We start from the raw sequence: 16,027 nt of genomic DNA on the forward strand, positions 1-16,027 counted from the left end.
CATGGAAGAAGTCTCTGGCTCCCTCTACTTCGTCGCTCTGGCGGGTCGGACCACCGAGAGACGCGGACGCCATCCTCCCCTCTCCGAGCTGCACGTCATCCTGTCACACCAACTTGTACAACCATGATCCTCCTGGACCAAAATCAGCTCGGGCCTGCACAAGTCCTTACCTGCTTCCTTTGTATCTGGTTCGAGTCCAGTAGTTAGTTGGGGTGTAGTTTGTTTCACAAAAGTTTCACCGTTTTTGCTTCCTTCCGTATTTGTCTGTCCGACCACCTAGTTCGTTCCGTCTATGATTTATTAGCTCCTCATCCACATATGCATTTTCAAATAAAACCATTTATTTGAAGAAAAAAAACGTTTTCCCACCTTCTTGATCCTGATTGCAAATAGTTATGAACAGAGTAGAGTAAATTCAAACATCGTTTTGTTAATTTGTGGACGTCTGTGGACCTCTGGCCGAGAATGTCCGCATTAGCTGGGCCTCCGCCATGACAATATATTCAAATGAGAAAACAGGTAGTGGATATGGATGCAGGTACAACAACATGCATTGTAAGGCCATTTTCCCTGCTAGAGCGGGGGTCAGCCTTGCGGTCCCCATGACAATCTTCTCCATTTTGCCCTATTTTCTGCATCTCTCCTTGTTAACCCCCTTGCCCGCATTTCTTCTTCCACCATCTTTAGCCAAGTCTTTCTCGGTCTTCCCCGTCCTCTACTTCCTTCTACATTCATTTCCATCACTCTTCTCAACCAGTCACTTTAATCCTTCCTCAACACATGACCAAACCATCTCAACCTGTTCCTCTTCACAGCATCAATCACAGGCTCTATTCCCATCATCTTGCGCAATTCATCATTTGTCTTCCTCTCTCTCAACGACACTCCGCACATCCGTCGAACCATTCGCATTTCCACCCTTTCCAGCCTTCGTTGATGCTCTACGTTCATTACCCATGTCTCGCTCCCATAAATCATAACCATATGGATGCAGGTACGATATGTGAAAATAAGCATCAGGTAAATGTATCACCAACATAACGGATTTGTTAATATAAATTACCTCCGCACCTCCGCCATCGAGGGTGGACGGAAGGTATAGTTTCACCCCATGTCTGTCTGTCAACAGGATGTCTCAAAAATTTATGGAAGGATTCGGACGGAACTTGGTGGACAAGTTGGGTGTTTGACAAGGACAGATCGATTCGATTTTGGTGAAGATCTGAATCCGGATGTGATAATTTAAGTGATTCTTCCCGATTGAGAGATGGGACCAAAAACTACACACTGTATATCACCATATTTCAAAAAGTTGTGGAAGTCATGACAAAACTCGGTGGACAAGTTGGTTAGCTGATACGATTTTGGTTTAGATCCGGATCCAGATCCGGCTCATCAGTCGGATACAAAATGGAAACTGTTCAGCCTGGCGGAGGTTTGAAAAATTTTGAAAAATTGAAAATGTTCAAATAGAAAAATGTTCAGCCTGGCGGAGGTTTGCACTCTTCCGAATGTTGTTCTAGTTACCCTCGCCAGAGGAGAATAAATATGATTTTCTCTGCAACCGTTGGTCCGATTGACAGGAAACTTTCATCATCGGTGCAACTCCACCTGTAGAATTATTTAATGATAATTATGACGTCATACGTCACGTGGTACGGGCGCCGTCTTGGAAAAGCCGAAAAACTTTGCACCTCTATCTCCGAAAGAGATGAAAAGAAAAAATTTAGACATGGCTCATTGTAAAGAACTCTCAATGGGGAATAACATGTTAATGATGATGTCATAGGTGCCTCCATTATGACGTCATAATTCGACAAGTACAAAACTTCTTCCGATCAAGATGACATTTCTTGAGCCTCATCTTGGGCTAAATTGGTGGAGAAAAATAAAAATGATGACGTCAGCGGTCACGTGGTTCGGCCGCCATATTTGTTTTACCACAAAAACCACTAAAAACACATGCAGGTGAGGGTCTGCAATCTCTGATTGCTCTTTCTTGTTTTCATCTGCATTGTTGAGCAAAAGTTGTTCTTGCAACTCATCTAAGGAAGAGTGCAGTGATCCTCACTCAACTTCTTCTGGTGTTTATGAAAGTTTTGCACACGTAACAAGTCCTCTGTATAAGCAACAACGATGTTTATTACAGTTGCCTTTGTACCATTGTCCGAATGATTGCAATATAACTAGTACAGTCATGTTGGATAGAATAAGTCTACATTTACCTATCTCAGCAAACGAAAGACAACCCCACACAGAAAAACAAGACCTATTTATCTGGACAATGATTAAAAACATCCTTTTAGTTTGTCTTAACGAACAACAATATTAAACCCTCACAGTCCATGTTTTGAATTCCATCACTTCCTGACCCTCGGATGGGTTCCCTTCACTATCAACTCTATGATGGTGGAATCTTAATATTTTAACTTTATCAGAGATGTAGGCCTAAATAAATAAATAAGTAAATAAATAAATAAATAAATAAATAAACAAACAAAGTTTTTTTTTTTTTTTAAGTTTCATCAGCGATGGCATTGAACATGAAGGCCAGGCTGGTGAAACTGTCAAAGTGCCACACGAACAAGGAAGGCGCAAAATAAGAGTAAAACAGAGTAGGTTCGGAGCGCACGGCTTTCTCTACGGTACAACCATGGTACTCGAGCACCCTTCAATACAAGCGCTTACGGTTCTCCTCTTGCCGTCTAATAATGAACACGGCGCAACCGACCGCTAACACCACCACTGCGAGCATGCTGAAGAACACCAGGCAGAAGAACTTTATGGCCCAGATCTTTTCTTCGTACTCATCTTGATGCTTTTTCTTCTCTTCGGCATCTTCATCCTCCTCCGCTGCATGGAACATGGACAGTGTTTGTTATATACTTCTGACAGCAATCCCACGTGTGGACAATGCGAGTACAAACAGAAACAGAACGCTTATTTGGGAAGAAAGAAGGGTTGAAAGGCACACGTTTAGAAATCATCGGGTCCATCACACCTGTGTCGCACCCTGATTCATGCACTTTTCCTATGGCAGGTCTTGCCCACATAAATGATGCAGGAAAAGCAAAACAACAACAGACAGATGAAGACAGACGCAAAATCTTGCTGTTAGGGTCGTACGGGAAAGATGTCGAATCAACCAACCGACACTCTTGCATCAGAACAAGCAAACAGTTATGAATATCTTACTATAATTCACCAAATGTCCGTCTGTCTGTTCGAAGGTACCGTAAAAACTGCTGAACCGATTGCAAAGATATTTTGGGTGGGTAATCCTGGGACCCCTGGGAGTAAAATAGGCTATTTAGTTTTCCCAATTTCAGCTTTGGTCTACAGCATTCTCAGGTTTGGACTCCCGCATAACATTCGCGTTCACATAACATTCATTGTGACGATGTTGTCATTGTGACGATGTAGTGACGATGTATGTGTTCATGGTAGTGTTTGACGTGACGGTGTGAACGTAATTTCGTAATGTTTTTCGTTTCGTAATCCTTTAATGAACGTTTAATGCCCTTTGATGTCCGGGGCCGCACGCGCGCTACACTGGACTGGCCAGCGTGTACCTTGCCCTTCGCCGTCAGGGTCGGGTAAACCGCCGAGCCCCATCCGTGATGGGGACTGGGGCTTGAGACAGTGTCCCACGAACGAGGAATTCCCAGTAAGCGCGAGTCATCAGCTCGCGTTGATTAAGTCCCTGCCCTTTGTACACACCGCCCGTCGCCGCACATACATCACAATGAAACACAATCACAATTCACATATTCGTGCAATCCGTAATTTCGTAATGTTTTTCATTTCGTAATCCTTTAATGAACGTTTAATGTTTAATGAACGTTTAATGCCCTTCGATGTCAGGGGCCGCACGCGCGCTACACTGGATGGGCCAGTGTGTACCTTGCCCTTCGCCGTCAGGCTCGGGTAAACCGCTGAGCCCCATCCGTGATGGGGACTGGGGCTTGAGACAGTGTCCCACGAACGAGGAATTCCCAGTAAGCGCGAGTCATCAGCTCGCGTTGATTAAGTCCCTGCCCTTTGTACACACCGCCCGTCGCCGCACAAACATCACAATGAAACACAATCACAATTTACATATTCGTGCAATTCGAATAAATACGAATAAATAAATTCGAATATTCGAATATTTTCGTCACAATGAAAACATCGTCACAAACGGGTACTGGTTTATTGACAAACGTCACAAACGGTTTATTGAAATTCTAAAGATACTGTTGATTTTGATGATTTACGTGTGATATGATTTGACGGATGTTTATATGAATCGTTTAAAATAAAAAAAATTCTGCCTTCAATTTCTGATATTTTGCCTTTTCATTTCGGCTTCCCAATTGAAGCCCCGCCCGTAGGGCGGGTACCGTTACTAGTTGTAAAGAAAACAGAAAGAGATTGATAAATAATAGCTAAAAAATCATAGCCACATGGCAATCAAACACAACCACCACAATAGAGCAAAGTCGATGGCGTGCCATCGCAAATAGTTCCACCAGGAATGACGCAATATCAATTTTTTTTTGTGTGTTTTTTATGTTTTGACCCCTGTGACCCAAGTCTCCACCCCCTGGGGTATGAACCGGTGGTCAAATCCAAAAGAATCGTTTAAATATTTGTTACGTCCCCAAATGTTGATTGCACATACAAAGTTTCATTCTTAAAAAGGTTTTAAAATGTGCCCCCAATTGCATTTTTTTGGTATTTGACCCTTTGAAGCTGGGCCACAAAATGATAATACGCTCGCTCTCACACCTTCTTGCCATGTGGTGATCATAACTACCAGGTTTGGTTAATTTCTGCCCAATGGTTTACGAGATGGCGTGACGGAAATATGGAGCCGATTACAATATCCCACGTGTTTTCTTTTGAAGCGTGGGCATAATAACATGCCGATACCTACATAAAAACCCACCACTTGTGCCCCTCTCATTAACGTACCGTCATTTACCAATTTCACTTAAATTGTTTGAATGTTCGTACATTTCGAACAATTTGCACCATCGAAGTTCGTCGATGAGTGAGGTTGTTGTTGTTCTCCTCTTCCCTTTATAAGGGAAGGCACCAAGCTACGGCCCTGCCTTGACCACAATACTCCTCCACTCCCTTCTGTCCTCAACCAACTCTCTCTACCCTCCAACCATCCCCACCTTACTTATACACCACCTCACACAATACTCCCATCTGAACCGTGGTCCACTCTTTTCCCTCTACCTTGTTTCCTCATCCTATCCGCTCTCTTTGCCATTCTCTCTTCCCCCATCTGCACCAAATGTCCAGCGCATCTCAGCCGGTATTTCACCAATCTCCCCGTCAAGCTCGCCTGCACATCAATCTCCTCCCTCAGTTCGTCCATTTCCCTTCTATCCACCCTCTTCACTCCCACAATCCTCCTGACCCAGTTGTTCTCGCAAATCTGCGGCCTTTGGTGTCGTCTCTGTCATCGCCCCCATCTCCAGACCGGAAAGGTAGGCCAGCATTACACACGACATCAGAACCTTTCCTTTCGATCTCCTTGAAATATTTTTGTCTGCCATTAATCCCTCCACCCTCCTCCACGCATTCCCACCGACCTGAATCTTCCTCCACACCTCTGCCTCTGATTCACCATCCCCGGTCACTGTTCCACCCAAATACTCAAACCTATTTCTTCGTCTGATCTCCTTCCCCTCTAACCTTATATTCATTTATTTTTTTCTGCTGCTCAACCCACATCACCTCCGTCTTCTCCATGCTCATGTTTCTCAAATGTTTCACCTTCAAATGCTCACCCCATGTTTCTCAAATGCTTCCTTCCACTTCCCCAGACCCCAGTACTTCCTGCATCTCCCACCCAATCTCTACCACAACAGCCAGATCGTCCGCGTACAATATCCTCCCCATAATATTGTTGTGGATATGAGGACTGCATATATTTTTTTTTATTGTGTGCTGTATGATTATTATTATTGTTGTTGTGCTGTGCCTCCTGCCTCCGGAGCTGTGTAAGATCAAAAGGGCGTCCCATAGTCCACAAGCATACACGTCAGCCAATCATAGGATATTCATGTTCGATAGTTATATCTTATTCTGTGTTTTAAGATAAGGCTGTGTCTCCCATTAATTGAAATACTCCATTGCACCAGTGAAAGAGAATAGATCCCCTTCCATTCCCATCCCCAAAAATCCCCATTTCCTTCACATCCCCCCTTTCGTGATTGCCGACCCTCGATTGCCATATTACATCCCCTCTCGTCATTGCTGAGCCTCGATTCCCAATCACCTCCCCTCCAATAACCGCCATTGACCACGAGGCTCGAGTCAGGGAAGAAAGGCGTGTCTCCACCTCGTCAGAGGAGGGGAGGGGCGCGCCCGCCCGTCGTCGTCCGGGGCGGAGCCCGAGGGTCGCGCGACCAACCAGGGCCGCGGTGAGTGACCCGGTAGGTGTGCCCTCGGAGTCGGCGGCTTGATTTCGCTGGAGGTGATAAAAGCGACTGTAAGGGACTGCTTTATGAGAGAGGCCTAGGAGATGAGTTTTTACCGGCAGACACAAGGGAGCCCAAGCCGTGGAGAGGAGTCAGAGAGATTCGCTTTTACAAGAGACTGGAAGAGTTGAGCTTCTACCAGAGACAAGACGGTTGAGCTTTTACAGAGAAGAGAGAACCCGTCACACCAAGGCTCCACCAAGCTCCGTGTTGGCTCCACCAAGCTCCGTGTTGGCTCCACCAAGCTCCGTGTTGGCTCCACCAAGCTCCGTGTTGGCTCCACCAAGCTCCGTGTTGGCTCCACCAAGCTCCGTGTTGGCTCCACTAAGCTCCGTGTTGGCTCCACCAAGCTCCGTGTTGGCTCCACCAAGCTCCGTGTTGGCTCCACCAAGCGTGCACCTCCAGCCGTCCACCTTCTGCCATTCCTGGCATTCCCCGCGTGAGTCAGTGTCTTTGTTCGTTCTGTCCTGGGTAGTTAAGTCAAGTCTGCATAAGCTAATCATTTTCACTGTGTCACCTGCGTCTCATGTGCCTGCAAATAAACGTGCCTGCTTTCTTCTTGCTTATGTGTGTAAATAGTAAATAAATTTAGTAGTATTTCCAACCTTTTTGTCTTCATTTTCCTCTTTGCATTGCGTCGTTTTCGTCTTTTCCCTCATTGAGCAGCTGGGGTGCGATACGGCCAAAGTCTGGGTGAATCGGGTGAGTTTTGTTAGGTCGCGGTCTTACACCACCGCTCGGTCTATAACATCTAACCGCGATCTATAACAATTGGTAGTCAGGAGGTGGGATTCGAACCTGGGACTAAATTTATTTAGCCCAAATTTTGGACACCAATTGTGTTAGTACTATAACAATTGGTGTCGGGGAGTGAGATCGACCCGGAGCGCGCTTCACGCGCTCAAAATTATAAAGTACGAAATTTGTTTTGTTTTAAAGGAAGAGCCCGAATTTTGAAATCGCGCCATGGCTGTCCAAGGCGACGGGATGCCGGTGGGAGAGATAGAGGGGTTAGAAGTAACCCAGGACTTCGGGGAAGAAAGGGAGGAGGAAAATGGCAATGTGGTTGCGGGAATTTCAGGTGCACAAAATGGCGCTCTAGCGCACGTGATTACAGCGGCGCCACATTTAGCCACGCCCATGGTCGCGGTAGGCGAACCGGAGATGCCAATGGATTTGAACCTTTTTTTTATACAAATGAAGGCCCTTATGGCCCAGAATAGTGAGCAATTGGGGGTAATGGGGAACCGGATGGATGCTCAGAGTGAGCAATTGGGGGTAATGGGGAACCAATTGGGGGTAATGGGGAACCGGATGGATGCTCAGGGTGAGCGATTGGAGGGCAAAATAGGGGTAATGAGGGACGAAGCGAGGGGTACCGTTGAGGGGTTAGACAATAATTTTAAGGAGTTAGACAAGAAATTTGAGGGGTTAGACAATGGGATAGAGGGGGTGAAAAATGGGTTAATGGGGTTAGAAAATAGGATGGAGGACAAATTGCGGGAAATAGGGGAACAATCCGCCCGGGAAATCGAACAGATGGGGAACCAGATGGAGGAAATACGACGAGGGGTGAGTGAGGAGGTCTCGGGGCTGCGCGAGGAGGTAAAGCGAGGCGAAAAGCGTATAGAGAAAGAGGTGAGAAATAATACGGCAAAGTTACAGGGGGGAATAGAAGATCTGACGGAGGAGGTGGAGCAGCTGACAGAGGGACAAACTAAGTTAGTGGAGCAGGTTCAAAAGAACACTGCGGTACTAGGAGGGTTAAAGGCGACACAAAAAGAAATTAAAAACGAATTAATAGCGACGCAGAGGCAATGTCAGATGGTACGGGAGGAACTGACAATGAGGGTGGAGGAGGTGACAGAGATAATGGAGACAAAGGACCGGCAGGTGAGGATGCACATAGAGACGGTCACGGTAGCCTTAGAGGACGAACTTGAGGGGACGCACCGAGAAATAAAAGAGGTTAAACAAAAACTAGAGGAAGTGGGAGAAGAGGTGAGTGAAATTAAGAAGGGACGGACAGAAACTAAGAGGGAGATAAAGGAGGAGGTAATGGAATATGTACAAGGTCTGTGTTCAAATCATGATGTGATGCTCACTAACCAAATAAAAAGTTTGCAGGTGGCAGAGGAGGTGCGACGAGGTACGGAGGTGAGTGGCAATGTACATGATGTGAGGGGAGATTCAGTCGGCTTGGGGATTGGTTTGGATCCGGGTGTTCGTGAAAGGCCGTTGGTGAGGTGTGTGACAGGACAGGTGTGCGAAAAAAGAGGTGTGCGAGAATGTCCGACCATGGGGTGTGTGAGGAAAAAGTGCACGCCGAGGAGTGAGTGTACCGTCAAGAGTGAGTTGGTCGAAGCGCGTGTGCGAGGGAGCACAGGGAAGCGCGGTGTGGTGAGTGTTACGGAGGAAGTAACGAAAAAGTGTGCGTGGGAGGATGCGCGAGAAAGGTGTGTAACGGACGGGTGCATGGGGAAAGTGCATGCTGTCAAGAGTAAGGGAGAATGCATGCCTGTGGTGAGTGTTACGGAGGAAGTAACGAAGAAGTGTGCGCGGGAGGATGCGCGAGAAAGGTGTGTAACGGACGGGTGCATGGGGAAAGCGCATGCTGTCAAGAGTAAGGGAGAATGCATGCCTGTGGTGAGTGTTACGGAGGAAGTAACGAAGAAGTGTGCGCGGGAGGATGCGCGAGAAAGGTGTGTAACGGACGGGTGCATGGGGAAAGCGCATGCTGTCAAGAGTAAGGGAGAATGCATGCCTGTGGTGAGTGTTACGGAGGAAGTAACGAAGAAGTGTGCGCGGGAGGATGCGCGAGAAAGGTGTGTAACGGACGGGTGCATGGGGAAAGCGCATGCTGTCAAGAGTAAGGGAGAATGCATGCCTGTGGTGAGTGTTACGGAGGAAGTAACGAAGAAGTGTGCGCGGGAGGATGCGCGAGAAAGGTGTGTAACGGACGGGTGCATGAGGAAAGAGTGCGCTGTCGAGAGGAAGGGGGAGTGCGCGACCGAGAGTGGAGGTGAGAGTAGTGAGAGTGAAACGGAGCGTGAGTTGGTTGTGGCAGGTGAGCGAGGATGTACACCTGGAATAGAAGGATGCACACCTGGAATGGTAGAGCGTGAGTGGGAATGCACGCTGGAATTGGTAGTGAGACACGTGGTTGGGTGTGCGGGTGAGAGCACACCTGTGATTGTCACAAAGGAGGTGACCGAGAAAGGGGCGCGAAGAGGTGTATTGGTGAGGTGTGCGAGCGACGAATGTGTGCCAAGGTGTTCGGTGGTCAGGTGTGTGACCAAGTCGATGGGCGGAGTGAGTGTACCGGGGTGTGTAAGGAAAGGTACGAGGAGAATGGGAACGGCTGCATGTATGAGCACGAAAGGGGTAGCGTATGCATGTAAGCCTGCAGGTGAGGCGTCGACGATAACCGGGTTAAAGGTTAGGTCGACTTTTAGCCGGATCGGGCCCTCGGTGCGTGCCGGGCTTCGCGTGCCGCGAGAACCAGCGGAGATCCGAGCCACGGCGGGTTCGAAAGGACCGCCGTGCGCGATCCACGCTGGGCCTCGCGTGGAGCGGCCGCGTCCGGGCTCCACTAGGCGCCAGGCGGAGCGGGCAGCCCGATAGGAAGGGTCGTCATGGCGACCACTTTCTATTGAGACGTGCCGGCAGGTCGAGATCGGGACATTGGATGGCTTCACGCCGAGGTGGTGCATGGGATCTCGGCCCGGGTAAGCCTCCGTCCCTGCCCCGAATGCGGGACGTATCCAGCCGCGGACACAAAAGAACCCGCATTCATTGCTCGGCTGTACGAAGCCGGGCTGTAGATGTGAATTGGCGCACCGAGAGGATGTAATAAGTATACGGGTGATGGTGATAGTGATAGTAGTGATTTGATACAAAATTTAGAAAAGTGAATAGAATTGGCAGTAAATGGAAAATTTTTGATTGTTGGATTTGGACGAACAAAATTGATAGTGAGAGACCCCCGATGTGGTGGGATGGCAAATCCACCATCCCTCACATTGTGGGGGCAAAGGAGCACTAGATTATGGGGTGTATGGCAGTGAAAACTAGCCCGGGTGGGTTAGGATATGGTGTGTAGGGATCTAGCGAAGATTGACATTAGGTAACGTTAAGTTTAGTTAGTGACTGATACCTGTAGTGGGGACGCAGGTAGATTAGTATGGATGATAATGACGTGGGAGCGCAATAGTTTAAAGGGACGACTGGGAAGCGCAAGTTTCAGAGGGGAGAAGTTAGCTGAGATGATGCCGTGTGTGTGAGGATTGAACAGGTGAGAATGGAACAGGTGTGATTGCACAGGTGTGCAACTGAACAGGTGTGTGGAGCAGTGTATGAGTGAGTGATGGTGATGTGTGTTGCGTTGACCAACTGGTCCAGAAAGAGGAGGAGGGTGCAGGTGGCACCAGGTGAGATTGCACAGGTGTGCAACGACAGGTGAATGAAAGACAGGTGTATGGAATAAATGGTATGGAGTATTGGAATGGATGGTCGTGGAGTGAGTATGGTGGAAATTGTGGAGTGGAGTGGATGGTGCGAAGGTGTGAATGGGGGAAGAGTGGACCCCCATCACGGATACCCGGGGCGGGTAGTGTAAGTGTTAGGTAGAGGGTACAGGTAAATTGTGGTTGGATATTGGCATCTGTGGTGCGGGTGAAAGAATGGTCTGTGGATGGGTGCATTAGTGTTGTGGAAATGGCTGGGCGTGTAGCCTGTTAGTGTGTGTAGTTGTTTGAGCACTCCACCACTGTGAGGATGTCGGCCAGGTGAGGCCGCAGGTGGGCTCTGGGAGCCGGTAGTAGTTGTTGTGGATGGGGCCCGAGGATCCGGAGGACGGACCCGGGTAGCCCAGTGCCAGAGGGCACCATGGGGTGACAGAGCCAGGAGAGGGGCTGCCCCCAGTTAGATAGGTTAGGGTGAGGAGCTAGGTAAGCTCGGGTGGCAACTACAGTGGTGGAGGTGTGCAGGTGGGTAGACCTGTTGGGAGAGCTACACGTCGCGGCCCAGAAATTGTGCGAGGGCACCGGGAGATGAATCGGGGGAGTGAGACCCCAAATTGAAAAGCACCACAGTTTGGCCAATGGGAATTGGTTTTTAGAACCCATAGTGTAAGAGGGCCAATGGTTTGGCCGGAGAAAGACCCCAGGTAGTGTAAAGTGTGTTAAAGTCATTTAGAGGATAGTTAGGATGAAGGATCTCCTCGCACCATCTGCACCCACTCACCGGAGGTGACAGGTAACTCCACACCATGCCATGTTTTATTATTTTTTATTGTGCAAATGTTTGGAATGTGAGACGCATCATGACGTGGATGTGACATTGTGCTTTGATGTTCCATCTCTGCCTCCTTATGAGGATTGACGATGAATTGATGATGGCAAATTTTTGAAGTAGAGGGATTGTGGTGACGAATTTGGTATAGGGGAAATATGGGGAGGACGTGACAGTAGTGACGAATTGGTAATGTGTAGGTTTTGTACATATGGGGTAAGGGCAAGGGTGGGCTAGGTAACAGGCGGGTGACGTACGGTAGGGACGAGCTTTCTCACTTCGCCCTCCGTACGCATTTCGCCTTGCATTGCCTTTTTGATGTGTACCCTTGAGACCTTACCCCTCGCTCATCTGTCTTGTCCCCCCTTTTGTCTCCCACATGAGGACCTGAGCGCCGTTGGGCGCCGGGGGGAGCGTGCGTGGGTCGGCCATTGTGCGCCCGAAATTCCCAGAACCAGCTGTCTGCATCGATGCACCACATTATGGACCACATGTCAGTGGCCGAGCACCACTTATGGACCCCATGGGTTGGGGCAAGGCCCCTCTGCTGGAACCGGCCATGAGGGCCCGAAATCTTGCTGGCGGACCTTGGCCACAGGGCACCGATGCCCCACAGGTGAACCACACGTAGTCGGCCCTGTGGGCCATAAATAAAGATAAATAAAATGGACACGTTTGGGCAAGCTTTATTGCAAATAGGCCGCCAGTAAGCAAAGCAAATGAAAATGACAACAACTGGAAGAAATAATGATAACCAGCAGAGGGAGCCGAAGAGCAAGAGACACCTGCAGGGTTGGGTTTGTTGGTTTTATTTTATTCATTGAACAATGGGGACTGCACCGATTGGTGCTTGGGTGTGTATTGGTGCGTTTTTGGGTGCTTTAGTGGTGCATTGATGCAGAGCAGACTGTCCTCCCCCCAGAAAGAACAATTACAGGTCCTGGGTTAGTTTTGTAAATAAAAGCAGAGTCATTGTAAATAATGCTCCCCACCGTCAGTGTATAGTTTGAAGACCATTCCGCAATTCGGTTAACTGTGGGCGAAAGTCTGTTAGGCAGGGTGCAATGGAGCAGCGGGACACATTTATTTATGTTTAAACTGTTGCACTCAGGGTCAGGTTAAAAATAGAGGGAACTACACCTACGTGTCACGCTAAAGCTAAAAGTTGTAGGCCCGGGACGTGCCTAAGAGGAGGAGAGTGCAGTGTTGTGGATATGAGGACTGCATATATTTTTTTTTATTGTGTGCTGTATGATTATTATTATTGTTGTTGTGCTGTGCCTCCTGCCTCCGGAGCTGTGTAAGATCAAAAGGGCGTCCCATAGTCCACAAGCATACACGTCAGCCAATCATAGGATATTCATGTTCGATAGTTATATCTTATTCTGTGTTTTAAGATAAGGCTGTGTCTCCCATTAATTGAAATACTCCATTGCACCAGTGAAAGAGAATAGATCCCCTTCCATTCCCATCCCCAAAAATCCCCATTTCCTTCACATCCCCCCTTTCGTGATTGCCGACCCTCGATTGCCATATTACATCCCCTCTCGTCATTGCTGAGCCTCGATTCCCAATCACCTCCCCTCCAATAACCGCCATTGACCACGAGGCTCGAGTCAGGGAAGAAAGGCGTGTCTCCACCTCGTCAGAGGAGGGGAGGGGCGCGCCCGCCCGTCGTCGTCCGGGGCGGAGCCCGAGGGTCGCGCGACCAACCAGGGCCGCGGTGAGTGACCCGGTAGGTGTGCCCTCGGAGTCGGCGGCTTGATTTCGCTGGAGGTGATAAAAGCGACTGTAAGGGACTGCTTTATGAGAGAGGCCTAGGAGATGAGTTTTTACCGGCAGACACAAGGGAGCCCAAGCCGTGGAGAGGAGTCAGAGAGATTCGCTTTTACAAGAGACTGGAAGAGTTGAGCTTCTACCAGAGACAAGACGGTTGAGCTTTTACAGAGAAGAGAGAACCCGTCACACCAAGGCTCCACCAAGCTCCGTGTTGGCTCCACCAAGCTCCGTGTTGGCTCCACCAAGCTCCGTGTTGGCTCCACCAAGCTCCGTGTTGGCTCCACCAAGCTCCGTGTTGGCTCCACTAAGCTCCGTGTTGGCTCCACCAAGCTCCGTGTTGGCTCCACCAAGCTCCGTGTTGGCTCCACCAAGCTCCGTGTTGGCTCCACCAGGCGTGCACCTCCAGCCGTCCACCTTCTGCCATTCCTGGCATTCCCCGCGTGAGTCAGTGTCTTTGTTCGTTCTGTCCTGGGTAGTTAAGTCAAGTCTGCATAAGCTAATCATTTTCACTGTGTCACCTGCGTCTCATGTGCCTGTAAATAAACGTGCCTGCTTTCTTCTTGCTTATGTGTGTAAATAGTAAATAAATTTAGTAGTATTTCCAACCTTTTTGTCTTCATTTTCCTCTTTGCATTGCGTCGTTTTCGTCTTTTCCCTCATTGAGCAGCTGGGGTGCGATACGGCCAAAGTCTGGGTGAATCGGGTGAGTTTTGTTAGGTCGCGGTCTTACACCACCGCTCGGTCTATAACATCTAACCGCGATCTGTAACAATATCTTTCATGTTTACCTTCCTGCTTACCAGCTCCATCACCATCACCATGATAAACAGGAGTGGGTTGAGAGCGCTTCCCTGCATCAAACCGATGTTAACATTGAACTTCTCCGACATCCCAGGATCAAACAAAACTCTTCCCTTCGTTCCATTATACATCCCTTCCACCAACCTAACTTCTGCTTCCGGCACTCCCATCCATCTCTTGTGTTGCCATCACTATCATCTGTTGTTCCCCTACCCTTTCTAAACCTCTGCTGCTCTTCTCCAATCTCCTTCTCCACACTCTTCCTTATCCTCCCATCCAGAACCCTCTCCTCCATGACATGACTAAGGAGTATAATGCCCCTGTACTTACCTGGATCTTGAACATACCCTTACCCCTTCTATATCAACACAAGTAACACTGTCTTCCACTCCTCCAGAATTGACAATTGACCCATCTCTCATACATACATTGAACAACCTCTTCGTGCACCTGACTCCAACTTCTCCCGCAACAATTATCATTTCAATACACACCTTTTTTATGTAGAAGGCTCCAGGCACGGACTATGTAGTCCTCATCGAGACAAGACCTAAATGCCTGGCGATGTCAATCATCAAAAAAAAAAAAAATGAAACCTCATCAATGCCTGGCGCCCTTTCCTTTTTCCTCCTCTTCAATGCCGTCTGCACTTCCTCTCCCATGATCTCCAACAACTCCACATAACTCGATAGCTCCAGCTTGCCGTTGCTTCCTTCCCCTTCCTGGTTCAACAGCTCTTTGAAATATCCTTCCCCCACCTTCAGTACTGTGCCCCTCACTGTCATTCGCCTCCCACCTCCATCCTCCATCACCGCCCCCCTTCATGGCCTTCCTATCCTCATTCCTGTCACGAGCCAATTTATTGATCATCTTCCTCCTGCCATCCTCTTCCAACTTGTTCTAACACCTCATGTTACATGTCATTCCTCACCTTATCCACAGCTCTCCATGCTGCTTCTCTGCCCATACAGGTGCAGCAACCCCACATCTGGCTACCTCCCTCTATCCTTGATCTTCGCTATCCTCTTCCAAACCTCCTTTTCACTAACTGCCTTCGTTCTTCCTCCGTCCACCATACCCGATTTCTTATCCCTCGACAATGCCCCTTTCCTAATGTCCTTCCACACAACTCTTCTGAAATTACCCTAAACGCCTCTCCATACTTCTTCCACTCATTCTCCAAACTTTCTGCTTCTTTGCCAAGTTGCTCATACCTGGCCCTCACCCTCTCCTTGTACTCCACAGTGACATTTCCCCTACACTTCCGTCACCTAATAACCTTCCGACCTCTGCTCTTAACCTCCTTCCTTTTCTTCATCCTCACCACAAACACCACAGGCTTGTGCTGGATGGTGACATGCTCTCCCACCACTGCGTTGCTTTCTTCAACCCTCCACAACTGTCGCTTCCTTACCACCACCAAATATAGTTCTGTTCTGTGCTGTCCACACCTATAGGTAATCTTGTGGCTTTCCCACTTAAGAATGAACCAGCTATGGCCATTCCATTCCTTGCCACCAGATCCACCAGCTATTGGCCCTCTCTATTCCTCGTTCTCCAACCAAATTTACCAACACATTACTCGTATATTTACCAACGAGGTCGCAGAAGGTAAAAAGGCAACGGAATAGCAGTGGGACAACAGGTGAACATTTCTAGCAAGGGAATGAATGAAC

The 16,027-nt window shown here is 48.5% G+C and overlaps 1 protein-coding gene across 2 annotated transcripts in view; it reads right to left on the reverse strand.

Annotated features, from left to right (window-relative positions):
- Positions 1-2,115: 2,115 nt before the first annotated feature.
- Positions 2,116-16,027, reverse strand: part of LOC137423775 (vesicular integral-membrane protein VIP36) — a 38,570-nt gene continuing 24,658 nt past the window's right edge. For both annotated transcript variants that reach the window (XM_068111262.2, XM_078773762.1), the window contains exon 9: positions 2,116-2,853. In XM_068111262.2, coding sequence (XP_067967363.2) covers positions 2,672-2,853 — 182 coding nt within the window. In that variant the 3' untranslated portion in view covers positions 2,116-2,671. The remainder of the gene's footprint in view (positions 2,854-16,027) is intronic.

This window comes from Myxine glutinosa, chromosome 3 (genome assembly GCF_964187855.1).
Source record: "Myxine glutinosa chromosome 3, kmMyxGlut1.1, whole genome shotgun sequence".
NCBI lineage: Eukaryota > Metazoa > Chordata > Myxini > Myxiniformes > Myxinidae > Myxine > Myxine glutinosa.